The sequence below is a fragment of the Trichosurus vulpecula genome, chromosome 1 (assembly GCF_011100635.1).
Source record: "Trichosurus vulpecula isolate mTriVul1 chromosome 1, mTriVul1.pri, whole genome shotgun sequence".
NCBI lineage: Eukaryota > Metazoa > Chordata > Mammalia > Diprotodontia > Phalangeridae > Trichosurus > Trichosurus vulpecula.
This window is the reverse complement of record NC_050573.1, coordinates 403,689,340-403,710,989: the sequence shown is the minus strand read 5'-3', so window position 1 is coordinate 403,710,989 and position 21,650 is coordinate 403,689,340. Positions and strand designations below refer to the sequence as shown.

Below are 21,650 nucleotides of genomic sequence, written 5' to 3'. Positions count from 1 at the left end.
GGCCACTCTATTTTTCTTTGTTTTGTGGTTTGCCACAGACAAAGAATTCCTCATCAAATAGCCAGCCTGTTAATGATGATCCCTTCTACACTCAGGCTTGCCCTTCAAAAGCAGATATAATCTATTGCCAGGACCATAGTATTAAAAATCTTTTCAACATGGTAGATAGAATGTCCTAGTATTTGGGCCCCATTGCTATGGTTTTTGAGAATCCAGGATTACATTCATGCCCTGGTTTAAGCATGGGAGTTAGCCTAGCCACAGCTTTATAAGGACTGGAAGGAACTGAGTGTGCCATTCTCCTGCTTTGCCACCAGTTTGCAATCTGAATTGCTTTCCTTGTATATAACATGTATCATATACTTATTAAGTTATTCAACTAAAACCTTAAGTTTTAAAGTTTGAACTCATTTGGGTGTTGAAGATAGTCAGATCCACAAAGCAAGTACTGATAGTTGAGAAAAGAAGCACAACTTTACTTTTTTTTTTTTTAAGAAATCTGGCAGTGAAGGAGTTTAGGGAGTTTATATACTAGCTTCAGTAGAGCAATAAGGTTAAGGGAAGATTTTCTTAGAATAAGGAAGACCTGAGAATTTTTTAGAAAGAGGATGAAAGAGTGAGTGAAGTGGGAGAAATTGAAAATAACAGGAGAAAGGGATGATTGAAACAAGATGCTGGGAGAAATGAGATGGATGGAACAGGCTAGGCTTGGCAGAGGGTCTGATCTTATCTTCTTCTAAGACAGGAGGAAAGAGGTTAAATGAAAATGTGGATCAGAAGTCAAGGGGTCAACCCAAAAGATTTGTGGATAGATTTTAGGGGGTTTGTAAAGTTGAATGAGAAAAAAACTACATCTTTATTTCAATATAATTGGTTTCCTTTATAAGCCTACGTATTTAGAAAATGGGTCAGCAGGTTTCATCAGACTGACAGAGATATTCATAACAAAACAAAAAGGTTAAGAATTCCCGATTGTAAATATTGATATGTGAAGGACAGTGAGTTGAAGGAATTTGTGTTACATGGTCGTCTTTTCAATAAAATAGGAGGTGAATGGAATAACTTTTTTTTCCATGAACATTTTAAAAAATCTCTAAGATTCCATGTTTGTGCTTCAATGACAAGAAACTAATTAATTTTCAAAAAATAATGCACCCAATAGAGGATCCTGAAAATTGTTGATCTTGGCTTCCTGATAGAGTAATGATGCTTTAGTATTTCTTCTCTGGTCTACCTTGAGTACGTTGGCCTTGATTAGTCTTTCTTTTCAAATGGGTCTGTAAGTATTTGGCATCCCCCAAGACATGATAAATAAGGAAAGACATACAAATTTTCAAGATAGGTTAAAGAATATTTCTCAGCTAAAGTTTGTCTGTGGTTACGCTGGTTGTAGTTATCGATTCTGCATCCGTAGACCAGGCTGTGAAGAAAACTGTATAGAAATCTTCATGAAGGGGTTCAGATTTTCAGTAACTCATGAGAATTGAATTATACTTTCAGTTCCTATCAGGACTATTCCATAACTGAATTGGGATGACTGTAATTTGTGAATTCCTATCCTACCTTGTTTTGGACTCCAATTCAGCAAGCATTTGTTAAGTACCTATTTTCTGCTAGGGCTAGGCACTAGAGATACAGAGACAGAAATGGTTTAACTGGATGTCATGTAGACTTGTTAAATTGAGCATGTCCAAAACTGAACTAATTTTCCCTACCCCCTTCCAAATTTCGCTATTACTATTTAAGGCGCCATCATTTTTCCAATCCTTCTCAGTCATCTAGGCTGGCAACCTAGGTGTCATCCTTGGCTTCTCCCCACTCCCCATCCCCAGTCCAATCCCTTGTCAAGTCCAATGGCTTTTCCCTTCAAAGCATCTCTCATATATCCCTTGTACTCCCCCTGACCCTACCTCACACTGATGCGGGCCTTCGTTACCTTATACCTAGACTATTATAGTAACCTCTGGTGGGTCTCCCTGCCTCAAGCCTCTCTCTACTTCAGTCCATCTTCCATTCAGCTGCCAAAATGATCTTCCTGAGGCACAGGTCTGAACATGTCACTCCTTCTATAGAAACCTTACTCTTGTGCACAAAGGTGGTAATGTTCCTGTAAGCTTGTGTTATGACTTTGGTTGAACTGCCACTTACTATGACAAAAAGGGAGCACACAGAGTGCTGTCCATTGCTGCTGTCACCACAAAACACGTATGTGTGGCTGTGGGAAATACACTGATTTAACTGAAACAGGCTGCTCTTTGGGACCTTAACAATTTAGGACAATTCTGACTTCTCATGGACAGTTTAAGGAAATATATGTGATGGAGAAATTAAGAGAGTTAAGTGATATATTGTGCAATAATACTGTGCATTTGTATAGTCCTTAACAGTTTACAAAATACTTTGGTTTAGTGGACATTGCTGAATTTGGAGTCTGAAGAGAGCTGGGTTCAACTTCTGCCATCAGTACCTAGTATCTGTCTTAGTAGAAAGTCATTTAACCTTCTTGAGCCTCTAAACATAGTTGTTTTTCTTTGCACATAGGGCGCACATTCAGATTTATGCTTTTGATAAAGTATTACATAATGTGATCTGTGTTTCTGATGTCTCCCTTTAGGCATGTTACTGACAGATTGATCAAACAACCTTAATAAGTTCACTGCTTTGCAAAATAAAGGATGGCTGTGCTGGTCCAGGTGGCAGCAAATTCAGATATCAAAGTTAGTTACTTTGGAGGAAATACAAAGTACCTTTGTTCTTAGCTTTACTTCATGGACAGCAGTGAATGACCTTTGAAATAAATTCTATGCAAAAGTATTATTTTCAACAGAAATAGAAATCTAGAAAACTGGTTTTCATTTTATGATTGGTTTTTGATTTTACCGAGGCACTAAGTACTAATTAGTATTTGTATGATGCTGATTATTCAGGGCAGAGAAAGATTCTGCCATGTTTGATAGGAACTTTTCCCAGATTAGCTCTTAGTAGCTATCTAGTTCCTGGATCTCAGTGAACCATCATGAGTAGTGTTCTTGAAAAGCTCTAAAAGAAAATATACTTAAAATTAATTTGTTATTGACTAAGGTTTACATTATTTTGGTGTGGCTTAGCACTATTTAGTATTTAGTATCTCACATTTTGCACCTCCACATATGCTGTTTCAGGCAAACTGTATTTGTCCTTATGTCCTGCACACATTCTGTGTATTCTGTGCCCTGAATACATTCTGTGTTCCACCTCATTGCTTTTGTTTATGCCTTTTTCTGTGCCTAGGATGTCTCTATCCTATTCTGTTTATTGAATTCCCACATATTCTTTAGAACTCAGCCCATGTCATCCTTTCCATTAAGTCTTCCAAGGTTACATTTCTCATGTGAGTCAAATAATCTTTACCTATTCAGATCTATCATAGAGTTTTATTTGCCATTTCTCTTTCACACTTATGATCTATTTTGTGTATACTGTAGCCTCTTACACATTTTAAGTTACACTGAAGGGAAGAAAAATGCCTTCCCTATCTATCTCTCCCAGTTAGTTACAAAGCACAGTGCTTTGTAAATAGTAGTTTTGCAATGCTTGGATATATCTTTGACTTCAACAAAGTGGATACTCTTTCCAGTGATACGTAACACAGTCATGACTCTTCATCTTGTGTGATGCTTGCTTATTCCCTCCAATAAGTTCATCGTAGGGGGTTGAGTCAGTGTTTTGGGTGCCTTCCTTGATTTCTCTCTTGACTTTGAGAGGATACCAATGGAGTGGATGGATGGCCCAAAAGTTATCTCTTGTCTTTAACACATGACTAGCTCATTTTTGATTTATTTGATGAAATTTATTTAATAATAATATTTAAATATTATTTATTTGATGAAATGTCTAATTTGATTATCCTTTATATTATTCCATTGTAATTCTTTGTAATGTGTCCTCAACCTTCTCATACCCAACATTTGCCCCTCATTCTTTGGGCAATCCTTAATTTTGTTTTTTTGGAGACTGTACTGTTCCATAACCTGCAGCCATATAGCACTCGAAAAATACTGCTTTGAAAAGATAGGTCTCTTTGCAGGGAAAAACTTGGGGACATTTAGAATTTTGAAATTTCCCAGAGATAATCCCGTTTGGTCTTCTCTACTTGTTCAATTCTGGACCCAATTATCTATTTTCAGGGTTTCTTCAAGATATAGTTATTGATAGTTGACTTTTATATGTTGTCCTCCTAACTCTGTATCATGGTTGGATCAATTAGTATCCTTTATACACTCAATTTTTACTCTGATTAAGGGTGTCTTATATTGAATTATTTGTTGTACTGATTGATTCTAGTATTAATTTTATAAATATTTTATTTCATATCCCTTTAAGAAAATTTGTTAGCTTTTAATATTTTAGAAGATTTTCTAATAATACTTTAAATAATTTTTAAGTAAAACATGTTTTTTCTGATCAATGAATAATATATTGCATTAGGGTTTTTTTGATGGCATATGTGTTTTTATCTGTGTAGGGAGCTCACAGTGAGGAAACTCCTTTCACTGACACAGATTGTCACTGGCTCTGAAACTTAAAGTTTTCATGAATTTCCTGGGGTACCGAGAGACTAAGTGGTTTGCCACAGTCACACAAGACAGTACGGGTCAAGAGATAAGACTTGTGGGGTGGAGCCAAGATGGCGGCTGGTAAGCAGGGAATAGTGTGAGCTCCCTATCGAGACCCTCCAAAAACTTATAAAAAATGGCTCTGAACCAATTATAGAACGGCAGAACCCACAAAACAGCAGAGGGAAGCAGGGCTCCAGCCTAGGACAGCCTGGATGGTCTCTGGGTGAGGTCTATCCCACACGGAGCTCGGAGCTGGGAGCTGGGAATGGAGTGGAGCAGAGCCCAGCCTGAGCGGCGTGGACCATCCAGACCAGAAGCCGGGCGGAGGGGGCCCTAGCGCCCTGATTCAGTGAGCTGCGGCAGTTACGAGACTTCTCAACCAACAAACACCAAAGACTGCGGAGGTTAGTGGGAAAAGCTGCAGGAGTGGAAGGAGTTCGCGGTTTGGCTTCCAGCCCCGGGGGCAGCGGAGGTGGGGCAGCTACAGCTATTGTTACTTCCGGCTCCAGGCCCACCTGGTGGGAGGAATTAAGTGGCGGATCAGAGCAGGGGTGCACAGCCTGCCGAAGATCTAAGCCCAGTTTGGGTTGGGGGTTCTTGGGGAAGGAGCAATGCTGGTGTGGCAGAGCTGGCACATCCCCCCCAAACGTGGAACATAGAACTCTGTAATCTACAAGCAGTCATACCCCACTGAAAAACTCAAGGGTCAAGTTAGTTGGCTGGGAATATGGCCAGGCAGCGAAAACGCACCGAGATTCAGTCTCAGACTTTGCATTCTTTCTTTGCTGACAAAGAAGACCAAAACATACAGACAGAAGAAATTAATAAAGTCAAAGAGCCTACAACAGAAACCTCCAAGAAAAACAGGAACTGGTCCCAGGCCATGGAAGAGCTCAAAAAGGAGTTGGAAAAGCAAGTTAGAGAAGTAGAGGAAAAATTGGGAAGAGAAATGAGAAGGATGCGAGAAAACCATGAAAAACAAGTCAATGACTTGCTAAAGGAGACCCAAAAAAATACTGAAAAATACACTGAAGAAAACAACACCTTAAAAAACAGATTAACTCAAATGGCAGAAGAGCTCCAAAAAGCCAATGAGGAGAAGAATGCCTTGAAAGGCAGAATTAGCCAAATGGAAAAGGAGGTCCAAAAGACCACTGAAGAAAATACTACTTTAAAAATTAGATTGGAGCAAATGGAAGCTAGTGACTTTATGAGAAATCAGGATATTATAAAACAGAACCAAAGGAATGAAAAAATGGAAAACAATGTGAAATATCTCCTTGGTAAAACCACTGACCTGGAAAATAGATCCAGGAGAGATAATTTAAAAATTATTGGACTACCTGAAAGCCATGATCAAAAAAAGAGCCTGGATACCATCTTTCAAGAAATTATCAAGGAGAACTGCCCTGATATTCTAGAGCCACAGGGCAAAATAGAAATTGAAAGAATCCATCGATCACCTCCTCAAATAGATCCCAAAAAGAAATCTCCTAGGAATAGTGTCGCCAAATTCCAGAGCTCCCAGATCAAGGAGAAAATACTGCAGGCAGCCAGAAAGAAACAATTTGAGTATTGTGGAAACCCAATCAGAATAACCCAAGATCTGGCAGCTTCTACATTAAGAGATCAAAGGGCTTGGAATGCGATATTCCGGAGGTCAATGAAGCTAGGATTAAAACCTAGAATCACCTACCCAGCAAAACTGAGTATCATGCTCCAAGGCAAAATATGGACTTTCAATAAAATAGGGGACTTTCAAGCTTTCTCAGTGAAAAGACCAGAACTGAATAGAAAATTTGACTTTCAAACACAAGAATCAAGAGAAGCATGAAAAGGTAATCAAGAAACGGAAATTGCAAGGGACTTACTAAAGTTGAACTGTTTTGTTGACATTCCTACATGGAAAGATGATGTGTATGATTCATGAGACCTCAATATTAGGGTAGCTGAAGGGAATATGCATATATATATATATATGTTTATGTATATATATATAAGTGAATGTGTATGTATGTATGTATCTATGTGTATATGTGTGCATGTGTATGTATGTATATATATATGTGTGTTTTTATATATATATATACACACATATATACGTAAAAGAGAGAGAGCAGACTCAGGGTGAGTTGAAGATGAAGGGAAGATATCTAAAAAAAATAAAATGAAATTAAGGGATGAGAGAGCAACATACTGAGAGAGGGAGATAGGGAGAGATAGAATGGGGTGGATTATCTCGCATAAAGGTGGCAAGAGGAAGCAGTTCTGTGGGAGGAGGGGAGAGGGCAGGTGAGGGGGGAATGAGTGAACCTTGCTCTCATCAGATTTGGCCTGAGGAGGGAGTACCATACATACTCAGTTGGGTATCTTACCCCACAGGAAAGAAGAGGGAGGAAGATAAAAAAAATAAAAGGGGGGGAATGACGGAGGGGAGGGCAGATGGGGGTGGAGGTAATCAAAACAAACACTTTTGAAAGGGGACAGGGTCAAGGGAGAAAATTCAATAAAGCGGGATGGGTTGGGAAGGAGCAAAATGTAGTTAGTCTTTCACAACATGAGTATTGTGGAAGGGTTATACATAATGATACATGCGTGGCCTAGGTTGAAGTGCTCGACTTCTTAGGGAGGGTGGGTGGGAAGGGAAGAGGGGAGAGAATTTGGAACTCAAAGTTTTAAAAACAGATGTTCAAAAACAAAAAAAAAAAGTTTTTGCATGCAACTAAAAAATAAGATACACAGGCAATGGGGCGTAGAAATTTATCTTGCCCTACAAGAAAGGAAGGGAAAAGGGGATGAGAGGGGAGTGGGGTGATAGAGGGGAGGGCTGACTGGGGTACAGGGCAACCAGAATATATGCCATCTTGGAGTGGGGGGGAGGGTAGAAATGGGGAGAAAATTTGTAATTCAAACTGTTGTGAAAATCAATGCTGAAAACCAAATATGTTAAATAAATAAATTTAAATAAAATAAAAAATTACAGGGAAAAAAATAAATAAAAAAATATGACAGAAAAAAAAAGAAAAAAAATTTTTCCTGTCATGGAAGTACTCTTCAGTTGATTCTGGACATATTTTCTTCTCAGCTTATTGAGAGTATATCTATGTTTCACGAAAAAAGCCATCAGATTCAGTTTTTTAAATCTGCCAAAATTGTGGAAAAACTATCAGTTAGTTGGTGCAATGGAAATATTTGGAGTTTAAGAACCTGGGTTTAAAATCTGAACTTTTAACTTACTACTTCTGTGATCTGTGTCAATTTCCCTAATATTTTTTTTGCAGCCTCAACTTCCTAAATTGTAAAATAAAGGGGTTGGACTAAAAAAAAAAAAGAGATAAGACTTGTACACAGGTCTTCCTGACTCTGAGACTAACTGTATCAATTGTGTCAAAGCTGTCTCTCTTATATTACTATTTCAAATTATAGAAATTCAAAGTTTTTTTCTTAGACCTCACATTTATATATAACCTTGTAAATTATGTTAATATTTTCCTAACAATCCTCTGAGGTAGTTGGTGCAAGCGGTAGTTTTTCCATCTTACAGATCAGGAAACTGATGCTTAGAGTAGAGGGTCTAAGCAGCTTGGCCATGGTCTCTTGGCTGGAACTCAAATCCCATCTTCTGGCTCCAAGGCCATTTCCCTTTCTACTACTTTATTATAAAGTCTAGTATTTTGAGTTATCAATAAATTGTATGAAAAATTTAAGGAATTTTAGACAATTGATTATCTTAATTATGCTGGATTGTAAGATCCTTGATGGCAGGGATTCTTTTGTATCTTGCACAAAATATGAGGTAGTACTTGTGAAGCACTTTGCAAACTTTAAAGCACTATATAAATGCTAGCTGTTATTGTCATCTGTGGCCTAATAGGTACTTGTAACACCAATGTTATTAGCAGCTGCTATGGCAGTATAAGGCCAATTACACCAGCACACAGGAGGGCTGCTAGCACAGGTTCTTTGATTTGCTTTTCTAAGGAAATCAACCTTAAGGAGTTTACAATCTCCCTTTAATTAAACATACACACATCATTCACTTAGTTCAAGGGAAAAGGTCAGCACCCTGAACTTCAGAGAAAACACAAACAGAAATTACAAGCAAAAATTACATAAATTATATAAACAGAGCAAATAACACAAATCATCAGGCAGGGCTTCTAAGTGTCTGTCCATAGCAATACATACATAGTTACCAGAGAGAGAGAAGCACCAACATCTGGGTTTTCAAAGCTAGGAGGCTCCTTAACTGCTACCCAGAGTCTTGTCCCGACAAATTGCAGGAACATTCTTCCAGTGAGTAAGTCTCCCAAAGCAAAATGCTAATCTCAGAGTATATATACTGTTTCCAATCAAAGACTCTTGATTCAAACAAAGACAAGACTCAATCAAAGGCGCTTGATTGCCTCAGTGCTGAGAAGCATTCCAAAAGAAAAACCAGTAGAGGATTGTTATTTGCAGTTTATAGAAGGCTGGTATTTGGATTTCTGGACTATGATTTTAAAATATATGAGTATTGCCAGGCAATTGTCTTGGCTAGGGTTAGAGTGCGTCTAACAAAGGCAGGGAACTGCGAATGTCTGTCAGTCTCTCCACCTTTCTATCTATCTTTGCCTATATTCTTGCAAGTCTGATTATAAGGGGGCTTTAAATTGAAAAGGAAGAAGAGGGAAAGAACTGGTTATGAGTATCTCCCAAACTAGTAGTCTGTACTATAGTATTTCACAGAATACAAAATTCAAGAAAGTAGTTATGTGTTTAAATACAAATGAATGAAGCACAGGCACCAACAAGGCCAATAAAAATTCTAATCGAAAGAGGAAAATTAGACCCCATAGGTATTACTGAGAATTAGTGGGGATGTCTTAACTGTCCATTTGTTGTAAGAGTGAGGTTTGTCTGATGCCTGCTTCTCTTCTTCAATGTTTGTGTATTCTCACACACCCCAATTATGAGAAATAACATACTGCCCCCTTTTTCCTCCTTTGTATATGGTTGTATTTCTGTTATGCTCCTTTCCTCTCTTAATGCCTTTAGAAATGATTCTCCCCATCCACAGGTCCTCTATTTTTTTTTAATTTAACTCTGTCCATATTCCTTAAAAATATTAAGTATCTGAAGCCTGAACTAGACAATGTAAATGTAATTGGGAAATATTTAACAAAATAAAAATACAGTGGAACATAATGTTAATATGTGGTTTTATAAATATGCAGTCCACAGATATCCTTATATACAGTGACCCCTGTTTCTATTTGAGTTTAACACCATTGATGTAGACCACGCCTCCAGAGACCAACTCTCTTCTTCCCCTCACCCCTCTCTTAAAACTTCTCATATTTGTAACTCTTTCCTAGGGTTGGGGCACCCTGATTGGGTGAGTAAAAACTCACTTAACTTAAAATAACTAGCTGATCTCAGACTGCTTCATATATCATTTACCAGGAAACCAGGATCTGTCCAGATATCTTGTTATCTACCTTGTCATACTGAAAAGGGTGTGACAGTTGTGACTGCAGTATGGCTTTACTTATCCCTTTGACTTCTCAGACTAGAACACCCTTTAGTGTCTACCAATCCTTTCATACTTTATAATTCCCCTATTAGAATGTAAGCTTTTTGAGGGCAAAGACAATCTAATCTTAATATTTTTCATTCCCAGAGAGTAATACGAAATAATGCTTGGCACATAGAAAGCTCTTAATCATGCTTTTTCACTTATTTACACTGAGAATTAGATCAAAAACGTTGCGAATTTTAAGTAAGTAGATATTGGTGCTGCTCTGGAGGATAATTTAATGTCATATTTTACCTTCATAGTTCCTACTTTTAAGTGACAGATGTATCACTTAAATATGAAGATTTACATTGGGGCTGTCCAACCTTAGGTTTTTATTGAAACAATAGACAATATATTTTGATTTGCCATTTTAGTGAGAGCTCTATGGTAGCTCGGCTTTGTTTACTAAAGCATTTATGTAAATTTCTATGCTTGTAGGCAGGTACCACACTGCGGTTGCATAAATTGCACTGTGGCTGCATGATGGACAGCCCTGATTTACATGGTCATTTCAGATGTATTTTATCATAATTTCTGATTACTTTTTAATGAGCAATGTAATTCCTAACACTTGTTAGCCTTAAAAATTTATAGCTTCAACTTAGACATACAAACAATAGAAAAAGTGAAAAGGAAAAAAAAACATTTTTTCTATTTTCAAGAATTATTTTTGAAAAATTGAAAATATTTTAAATTATAAGTTTTTCTTTATATTAACTAATATCTTTAAGTTTATGTATTGCAATGAAGCTTCTATTCTTCCTTACCTGGTTTATAAACATTATATAATTGAAATTTTTATGTATCTTCGGGCCTTGAGTTCCTCATCTTTCAGATGAGATGTTTGGACTAGGTGATTTCTAAAGCTCTGAAATTCTATAATCATTCTAAAACAACAGACTGTATCAAATCATTGCAATTCAATTATACTTTGACCAAAAGCAGTAGAGGAGCAAAATGTATTTCTTCCTTCAGGGAGGCTTCTTTCCCTGTTTGCTTCCTGGTGATTTTGGATCTGAAAGTAGTAGATAGACTGCCCTTTGTTTTATGATAATTATAATAGTTTACATAGTATTTCATGTAGACAGAATACTTTTAATATATTACTTCATTTGACTTTTACAACATCAGTAGTATAAGTGCTATTATCTCTTTTATAAATGAAGAAAATAAAGCTTAGAGAGATTGTGACTTGCTCATGACCATGTGGTGAGAAAATTACAGAGCTAAGATGCCAAATGACATTTTTTAAAATTACAAATCCTGTTCTCTTCACTGCACCAAAAAATGTTGATAGTTTATTATGTTAGACTTTTATATTCTCCTTGTAAGCTGGCAAAAGCTTAAGGGTATATTATGCAGCAGCTTACAGCTCCACTTGTAAAATTTTTAAACATTTGAATTCTAATTCAGTAAGTAAATTTGCAATTGTTCCAGTTAGCTATATATTTAATTTTATATATTACATATGATTTTTGAGCAAGCTGATTTATTCAGATAGATAATTCATACCAATGTTTTCCTGTTCCTAAACTAGTAAAATAAAAAAGCAGTGTTACATAGTGGAAACAGCAAATTCTGGGTTCAGATCCTGCCTTTGATACTTACTGGCTCTGTGACCATGGACATGACATTTAGATCCTCTGAACTTCACACAATTCTTTAAGGAAGTTATAAACATACAGATCTGGGCGGGGTGGGGGGGAAAGTAAGGCAGGATTGATAAAAGTTTACATTATGCTGTCTTGGTATAAGCTGGTAAAGTACTTTTAAATCCAAGGTGCTAAAAATAGTATTTTTAAAAATTTTCCAAGTTTGTTGGGAAAAAATCTTTGGGGAAAGATTTCCCCTAGTTGATGTTATAAAGGGGTTTTGTGATGTGTAAGAGGGGAGAAGAAGGAGCTCATGGTAGATAGCCTCCATTTCCTCAGGAAAGTATAAGGGGAATCCCTCTGCTTAGAGATAGGGAAGAGGTGGTAGTATTGGAACTCAAAGACATTTAGAGTACCCTCTGGGGAGTTTGATAGTCTATCAGGGAAGAATAAAAGCATTATTGTGTAATAGGGCACAGTTGAGATCAGATAAAATTAATTTATAATTGACCCAGTAGGCACAGTAGTATGACTTTTCCTCAGAAGCATTCAGGAGTAGAAGTTAGGGCTAACCCAGTATTGGGGTTTAGCAAAGCATGAATGATAAGGGGACAATGGATTCAGTGTTCGAGAATAGTATATAACTGAAGTAGTCAACCCTAAAGTCAAGACTGTGAAGGGAAAGGCCAGAGCAGGAGTAATAGACTGGTAAAACAGGAAGGAAGAGGAGGCTTTGAAGACATGGTGAGGGTGCAAAGTAGATCTAGGAGGAAGTTATGCATAGGGAGAGATGAAAGGATGGGAGGTTGGACAAGATTAAGGAGAAGAATTTTAGAGTTTGGAGGCTGCGCAATTAGGAGTGATGGTGAACTGTTAGATGTGACCATTTTTCTAAGTGTTCTTATTTAATAATGGTAATCATAATGAAGAAAATTAAAACAGTACTTATCATTTGTATAATGCTTCAGTTGCCGAGTGCTTTATATTTGTTACCTTGTTTGATCCTCAGAATTACTCTGTGAAGTATTATTACTCTGTGTGCAATTATCATCCTCATTTTACTGCTTAGGAAATTGAGGAGGAGAGAGATCAGAGTGACTTGTTGACTACAGCTAAGTAAGTGTCTGAACAGGATTTGAACTCAGGTCTACCTGACTCCACATGCAGAGCTTTATGCTCTATATCACCTGGCTGCCTAGATTTTCAGTGAAAGAGCTTATAAGAATTGAAGTGGATAACTTGTAAATCCAGAGAGATCAGAGTGACTTGTTGACTACAGCTAAGTAAGTGTCTGAACAGGATTTGAACTCAGGTCTACCTGACTCCACATCCAGAGCCTTATGCTCTATATCACCTGGCTGCCTAGATTTTCAGTGAAAGAGCTTATAAGAATTGAAGTGGATAACTTGTAAATCCAGGGTGTTCATTTACATCATATCAAAGTTTCTTGTGGGTTGAGATGACAACTCTGAGCCAGGTGCTGGACTCTTTTGAGAAAATAAGAAAAACCTGGTGCCTTATAGATGACTATAAAAAAATCTAGACTGGATTTGTCTCTCTTGTAGGATGAGAACGGAAATAGTTGATCAACATGAGACCCTGATCCTGTAGGATTCTGTGATACCAGGGAATAGTGAAATGGTGGCATCATCTTCCATAATTGGTTGTTCCACGCCCGGCAGAACTCAGAGAGTAGGCAGCAGGGAGTGCTGTGAAGCACATGGTGTTCAGATACTGAACTAGAACTCTGTGCCCTCCCCAAAGCCTCATCCCAAGATGATGGATGACAGGGACATCCAAAAGATGCCTTGCATGTGGAACAAGCCACTCAGCTCTCAGGCCCCGATCCCCCAGGATCTTCTAGTACTTTTAGTGGTCTGAAGCTCAGGATTTCTTATATCTGTGCTCAGGAACTTCAATGGCTGTTAGACTCCTTTAGTGCAGTCTCTCTGGCTTCTTGAGGCTCCAGATCTCTTATATTCTGAGACTGATACAAGCAGATGGTAATTGCTGATTGGCGAAGCTCAGACTTCTGAATCTGCCTTGAAGATGCAGGAGAAGGAAGAAGTGGGTTCACCCAGAAGATACCCTAGGACATGGGATAAACACTCTGATCTCAATCTGAGTACTAGAAGCACAGGCCCTCTAGTACATCACGTCTTTGAATCACAGAATCTCTGCATGGGGGTATCATAGCTCGGATTTGGAGGACTGTCCTGTGCTAGGGGGATTAGACTTGTTCTGTGTGGCCCTATGGGGCAGAACCAGGAGCAAGGAGTGGAAGTGGCAAAGAGGAAGATCCAGGCTTCATGTTAGGGAAAACTTCCTCAGTTATAGTCCTTTTAAAGTAGATAGACTTCCTCAGAAAGTAGGAGACGTGAGGGCTTCTTCCTCATTGGAAGCCTTTGAGCAAAGGCTGGATGAGACAGTTAGGTAGTACAGAGTCCCTGGACTTGGATCCTGTGTCCAACACTTCTTAACTGTGTGGCCCTGGGTAAGAAATTTAGCTTCTGTTTTCCTGAGTTTCCTCATCTGTAAAATGGGGATAATAATAGTATAGACCATCCTGGGTGACTGTGAGGATTAAATAAAATAATATTTGTTAAATGCTATCATCATCATCATCAGCAGCAGCAGCAGCATGGATTCTTTCTTGGTTTATGGGTTGAATCAGATGGTTTTTGAGGTTGCTTCCAACTGTCAGAGTTCTATAATTCTATGTTATTTAAGTCTCTCTAGCATAGATACTTAACTGCCTCCTGTTACGTAGACCTGATTATTTAAAGCTGTTGGAGGGTAGTTGTAGAGGCTGTGAGACATTTTGTAACAAGTATAAGGAAAGGAGAATGTGCATCTCAACAAGTTCAGATAGTATTCAATCTGCTTCGCCTCATTTTTAAACTCACATATTTTTACTTTGACTCTGTAAATGACCAATCCTCATCAAAGGATGATGTGTATCAATTGCTTGCATCGATGTATACTCTTTAAAAAAATCATGCAAGTGACTCTGCTTATTAACAAAACAAAATCAATATAAAGCCCGGAGACTTTGATAACTTGTCCAAGTTATCTAGTGCTAGTTTGTGACCGGGCTGAGACCAAAGTCTAAATCTTTTGACTTCCAGACCATCTTTTTTACTGTGTCCAACTAATTTTAAAAAAGAAAAGTCCTAGAAAATAAGTAGAAATGTACCGCAGTATATCTTGATTATACAAAGTGAACATACAACAGTTATATTCATAAGTTTTATCTAATGTGAATGATAGGACATTTTAAAAGTTAAAGTTATTTTGATCTTAAAATTTATAGTTTTGTCATTATAATTTGGGTGGCTTATTTCTTTAAGAAGTTACCATGAAAGGTTTAAATTTTTATGCCTTTGTTTTGCTGAAAATTGATGCATAGGAAGCAAATGCATCCCTTTATTCTTTTTAGAAATAAAATTGCAGCAGCTAAATATTTTAAGCCATAACTAAGGAGTTTATGTTCGGGAACTAGGAATCTCTTGAATGTGGTCCTTTTGTTTACCTCAACAGTCCTATTATATACAAGACAGAGTTGTGCATTCTAGATGTGTAAAGACAAAACAAAACCGTTTCTGACCTCAAGGAACTTCGATTTTACTGGAAGGACGCAACATACATCCAGATGAGTGTATGCGGAATCCTTTGCTGAAACATTATCATCATATTTTGCCTCCTAACTATGAGCATAACTGGAGCTCTATTCTAGTCCTTCTTCTCTTTCTTCTGTCCACTTCCTTTCTTGGAGATCTCATAAGGTCCTGTGAGTTTAAACATCATCCCTGTTCAGATTAAGTCCAACTATCTCTATCCAGCATGACTAGTCTGGTTTAAGGTGGTAAGATAGTAGTAGATTGTATGAGTTTATACTGCCCACTCAGGATAGCTTTCTAGAATCTACTTTTCTGAAATTAGCATCTGCTGTTTTCCAGTGTGGACTCTTTTCCTTAATCTCCTTTGAAGATACGCTGGCTGCTTGCTGTTATTTTGTTCTGATGTACTTTTCACCTGGAATGCCACAGATTCGTTCTCATTTCCTGTCTATGTCTAAATCATGTTAGTTTCTCAAGAACCAGCTAAAGGTACATGTTCTCCTTAAATCTATTCCATCTTTTACTAATCAACCAATCAGTTAACAGGCATTTATTAAGTACCTACTATATACCAGGCACTTAGGGGGATACAGAGACAGAGAAGATCAGGAAAGACCTGATGTAAGAGGTGACACTGGAGCTGAGCTTTAAAGGAAATTAGGGATTTTGAGCAAAGGATGAAGTGCATCCAGGCATGGGGGATGGGGAGGGCTCCTGCTGTTCACACATGATGAGAGGAGACAGAATGTTGTGTGTGAGGGAACAGCAAGAAGGCCAGTGTGACTGAACTTAAGTATATGTGAAGTGAAGTAATATACAAGACTGGGAAGGTAAGTTGGAGCCAGGTTGTGAAAGGTTTTAAATGCCAAATAGAGGAGTTTATATTAATTTCTAGAGGGAATAGAAATCCCCTGGAATTTATTGAGCAGGGGAGTTACATGGTTAGACCTAAGCTTTAGGAAATTACTTTGGCAGTAGTATAGAAGAGGGAGGGAAAGGCTGGAGGCAGGGAGGCCAAATGGAAGGCTATTACCATAGTCCGAAAGTACCAGTTCTATAAATAAAATATTATTTATGTTTAATTTGCTTAACTGGCAAGATTTATTTATATTATAGGGTGTTTTATAATTAATTAAAAGCCTATAAAATGTATCTGGAAGTTTTTGATATCCTTATTTTAAGAATTTTGTACTTTGCTCAGCAGCAAAATTTTGTGGGAAAAAATTTGTTTGGGCTGCTCCAGAATTGGTGAGAATATTTTTGTGGGAAAAGGAAGGAATAAAAAAGTTAGCCAAAGCACTTTGTTTTAAAACATGCATTAAAGAGAAATATTATTTTAAAAATTCATTTTGAAATTTTGGAAAGTAGAAAAGTTCTATAAAAGCCATGGAATTGCATCTAATGATAGTGATGCCTTATGTTTATAAATCAAGTTGATTATTTTAATTTACAAAGTACTTTATTTGTATTTATTATTTTATTTGATTCATATTAGTTTTCTAGAGTTTATTGTGTATATGACAGTCGCAGAACTGGAAGACATCTCAGAAGCCATTTGATCCAGCCTTATGTAGTAGATAGCTCTCCAATTATTTGTTTCTTTTTATTTCTGTAAAGAACTTTTTGTAATTTTATTTAAACAAATTTTGCCTGAGTCTTCAATAAGTAGATATTTGTTAAGTGCCTACCATGTGCCAGTCACTGTGCTAAGCACTTAAAAACTTAACTCTTAGATATTATATACATTTGTAGATATGTTGAATGTAATTTCCTTATTTCTTCCTCATTTTTTGTTAGTAGGAATGATAATAGGAATGCTCATAATTTGGGGACATTTTATTTTGAATCCTGCTTCTTTGCTGTAGCCTGGGCTTTTTCCACTTATTTTCAGCGCTGTAGGCTGTCACTCCAGAGTGGGTCCTGGTTACTCTGCCTCTACTGTTTTCACATCTGGTGCCACATGGGTGAGGGTAGTGTGGGGCAGGATTGCTGGATTTAGTCATAGGACCTGGGTTTCAATCCCAGCCCTACCATTCTACCTGTACGAATTTGGACAAATCATTTAATCTTGTAGGACCTCAGTTTTGTCATTTGTAAAATTATGGGATTGGATTAGATGATCTTTATGGGCCTTCCAGATTTAAATCTATGCTTTTATGGTGTACCCTTGATCCTTACTACCTCCTTCAGTGTGATTCCTGAGTCTTTTGCTTTTCCCAAGTCCAAGGAAAGAATACTAGTTCCACCATTAGAGGACATGGGTTCCTCTAATGCTTATTGCTTATGTGACCTTAGGAAAGTCCATTAACCTCCTTGACTTTCAGTTTTCTCATCCATAAAATGAAGGGGATGTGGCAGGGGTGGGGGGAGGGGGGGAGGGATTTCTAAGATCCCTTATAGTTCTAGATCTATCATCCTTTGATCCTTTTGCTGCTTGTTAACTGCTGCCACCCATATGTATCCCCTAACAGCTGGGATTGAAAACTAGTGGTCACACGAAAAATAAAGGACCTTTTATAAGTAAATTATGTGTATTGTTGTAGAGATAGAATTACTTTCACCCTGAAATATTTTTATGGCATGTATTTCTATAAAATCAATCGGCATGCTAATTACCATTCTTATTTATAGTCCTTAAAAGAGGATATTGCAATTATCATTGAGAAGAAATTTACTAGTAAAAAATCTGTCATTTTTTAAGTATTATATTTACTTGAAACTAATACAACTGAATGTCTTTTTTTAATAACAAGATCCAAACAGCCCTTTAATTTGAATATCTATAATTTAGAGAATAGTAGCATGAAATCCTAGAAGATAAAATCTTACCCATTTGGACTTGGTGCTGTGTGTTCCTGCTTTTACCCTTCATTCATTCAGACATTTATTAATCACTTTTCTGTGTGCATGGCACTCAGCTAGCTTCCGGGCCAGAAGCTGCCCACTTAACTTGAGGGTTACTGACTAGACTTTCTTTCTTTCTCTTTCTTCTTTCCTTCCTTCTTTCTTTCCTTCCTTCCTTCCTTCCTTCCTCTCTCTCTTTCTGTCTTGTTCTCTCTCTCTCTCTCACTTTCTCTCTCTCTTTCTTTCTTTGTTCACAAATCCTTAAACTCAGTTCACTCTGAAGTTCATAGATTGGACTAAAATAAGTCCCTGCCCAAGCTCCACTTAATGGCTGTCCTTTGGGCCCTCCTGACTTAGAGTGAATGTCAATGGTAACTTTCTCTTTGGAACAGCGACCCTGAGGGTCTTCCCCTCCAAGCTTGATTTTTTTCTTTTTTTTCTAATTAAAGAGGCCAACCCTTGACTCACTTCTAAAAGAGGCCTATTTGTTGAATGACTGTTACCTCACTCTAATTGAGTACATGAAAAGGCCTGAGCCTAAAAGGGCCAGGGTCTCTCTTTGCATCCTGGGTCATCTCCAGTCATCCTGATGAATATCAGGCCACTGGACCCAGATGGCTCTGGAGGAGAAAGTGAGACTGGTGACCTTGCACAGCCCTCCCTCCATCAAATCCAAGTTAACTGCAAGTCATGTCATCATCTCACTGATGCCATGGTCCTCTTTGAGAACAAAGGACAAACACAAGATTCTGAGCATACCAAGACAGAAAGTAAAACTCCTTGTCTTCAGGGAGATAACATTCTACTGGAAGGATACAACACAGATGAAGAGGGAATGTAATACTAACAACTAAGAGGATCTTAAAGGGGTAGGCTGTAAGAAGTGGCACTTGGATTGAACTTTGAAAGATGCCCTAAGGATTTTAGGAGCAGGAGATGAGGGAGTACATTCCAGGTATGAGAGACAGCTTGTTCAAATGGAAGTGGGAATTGCTGCAACCCATTTGTGACTGCCATGGATATCTCTATCGCTCTTTGGGCCACCCAGGGTTTTGATTCCTGAGAGATTGTGATAGGACATGATTCATAGGCCTATATCATTACCATAACATTGTTGATGTTCAGTTATTTCAGTTGTGTCTGACTTTTTGTAAACCCATTTGGGTTTTTTTTGGGGGGGGCTGCAAAGATACTGGAGTGGTTTGCCATTTCCTTTTCCACTTCATTTGACAGATGAAGAAACTGAGGCAAACAGAGTTAAATGATTTGCCCAGGATCACACAGCTAGTAAGTGTCTGAGGCCAGATTTGAACTTAAGAAGAGTCTTCCTGACTCCTGGCCCAATACTTTACCCACTGTGCCACCTAGCTGCCCTGATCAGAACAATACCGATGTTTAAAGTTAAGGTTTGTTTCAGGGAAATTCATGGAGTCAATATAAGTATGATTCAGTTTATCAAATAAAGTGCAATCTCCTCTCTTCTTAGTTCTGGGCCCAGATCATTTTCATATGAAATAAATCTTCTAGTATATGTATTAATGGAGCAGCTCAGTGGGCTGTCCATCCAACTGAACGTCGCATCTACTTGATTTTTCCTGTGTGAAGAATTATAATAATTGGCTTTTGCTTATTTAGAGGAAGCTTTTTCCTCCTCTCCCTAGCCAGATTTTGATTATTCAGAATGATGAGCAAGACACTTGGGATATCCTGTAGAGTGTATTAGTCCACTTCTCACTTCCTTTGAGGAGTCTTATACTAAAGGTCAACGAGGCCTTTTTTCCAATCTCAGTTTATAAGGACCTTGTTGTCTTCATCTGTAGGAGTTAAACTAACGTGGCAGAATTGTCATGTTACGTTATAATCTTTCACTTTAAGTAATACTTAATTCTTGAAGTTATAGGTGGCACATAAAAGGGAACTTTTATGTATAAATTGTGTTTATTCTTTGAGAGGAAAAATGCTTTCTGAAATACTTTGGAGACTTTTTTCCCCCAACATCCAAACCTGCTGTTTCATTGCTGTCTTAGAATGTTGCCTAGGGCATGGATGACTAAATGTGCCCTTGGTCATACATCAAATATGTGTTAGGTTCAAGACTTCAACTCAGATCTTCTTGACTCTAAGTTTGACCCTCTTTCCCCTATGCCTGACTACTCTTGGAAATACTTATTTATGTAAAATCAATTGCAACACTATGGTTCCTTGTAGGGATCAGAGCCATTTCTGATGCTCCCCAAGATCTAATGATTTTATTCTGTTTGTTAACCCTGCTTTTAGATTATTTCAGGGCTTCTCTGGAGTACTTTACACCCTCTTCTTTGCTCTTAAGTTATATTTTGCATTATATTATTGCATTTTTAGTTTACTTTCTATATTATAAAATTCTTGAGGGTAAGAATTATATTTACATATCTTTGTATCCAGTACTCAACAACAAATATAGCACTTTTGACATAGTAAGTGCTCAATAGATGTTTGTTAAATTGCATTTAATTCTTCCAGTTTCATAATAGTTTGAGAATAGACTGTGTATAGTATATACCAGAATCAAACTAGAATCACAGATTGTTTTCTTACAGAATGATTAATATACTGAATTAGGGAATTGCCTTGATAGGTTCGATTTCTTAACAATACCTTACTGGTAGATCTTAGTGTTCATATATTTAATAACAGTTCTTTTATAGATCTGCCTAACAGTGATTCTCTTATAGTGCATGCAGTTTTTAAATAAATGTTTTCTTTTGAATTTTAGGTTTGACTGATGTGTGTCAAAAATGGAAGTTTATTTTTACTTGAGACTGTTATCAAAAGCAGGAGAAAATAGAAGAATGAGGAATAGTTCAAAGTTTCAATGGCTGTCATCAGTTATTTTTTTATACTTAGTGAACCAAGCACATGGCCAGAAAAGAGGTAAGTATGAATTAGGAAATTGATTAAAATCTAATGCTATTCTGTTTATTCAGAAATAATCTGTACTGTTAATTGAGCATTTTAGCTATCAGTTATCTAATGGTTCAATTAAGCAAAATTTTAAAAGCTATTTTGTTAATTTTCTCCATTTGTCTCTTCATCTCTCCCTTGTCCCCATCTGCCCTACTTTAAAAAAATAATATATTATTTAAGACCGTTCCCTAAAGTTGTATTTTAGTGCTTCATTATGGTAAAGATATGACCCGGGATTCTCAAAGGTTATACCAGTAGAAGGGAGCGCAAGCTCTGGCAAGTCCTGCCAAGTTAAAAAGGCTTTTGAGTATGGTCCTGGTGAAGAACATATATCGATAATGCTCTAGTGACATATAACCAAATTGGCCACCTGGTGATGAATTTTTCAGTTGCAGCTACTCTGAAAGACTTAAGTCAGAGGAGTTGCCATCTTCATCAGTGAAGGAAGTAACCCACACTGCAAAATCAGAGCTCCTTGAAATGCGAAGAC

At 37.5% G+C, this 21,650-nt stretch overlaps 1 protein-coding gene across 1 annotated transcript in view; it reads left to right on the top strand.

The window, feature by feature from the left end:
- LIFR (LIF receptor subunit alpha) overlaps positions 1–21,650 on the top strand; it is a 90,667-nt gene that overhangs the window by 8,917 nt on the left and 60,100 nt on the right. The window contains 1 exon segment of the mRNA XM_036758899.1: positions 20,970–21,127. Coding sequence (XP_036614794.1) covers positions 20,992–21,127 — 136 coding nt within the window. The 5' untranslated portion in view covers positions 20,970–20,991.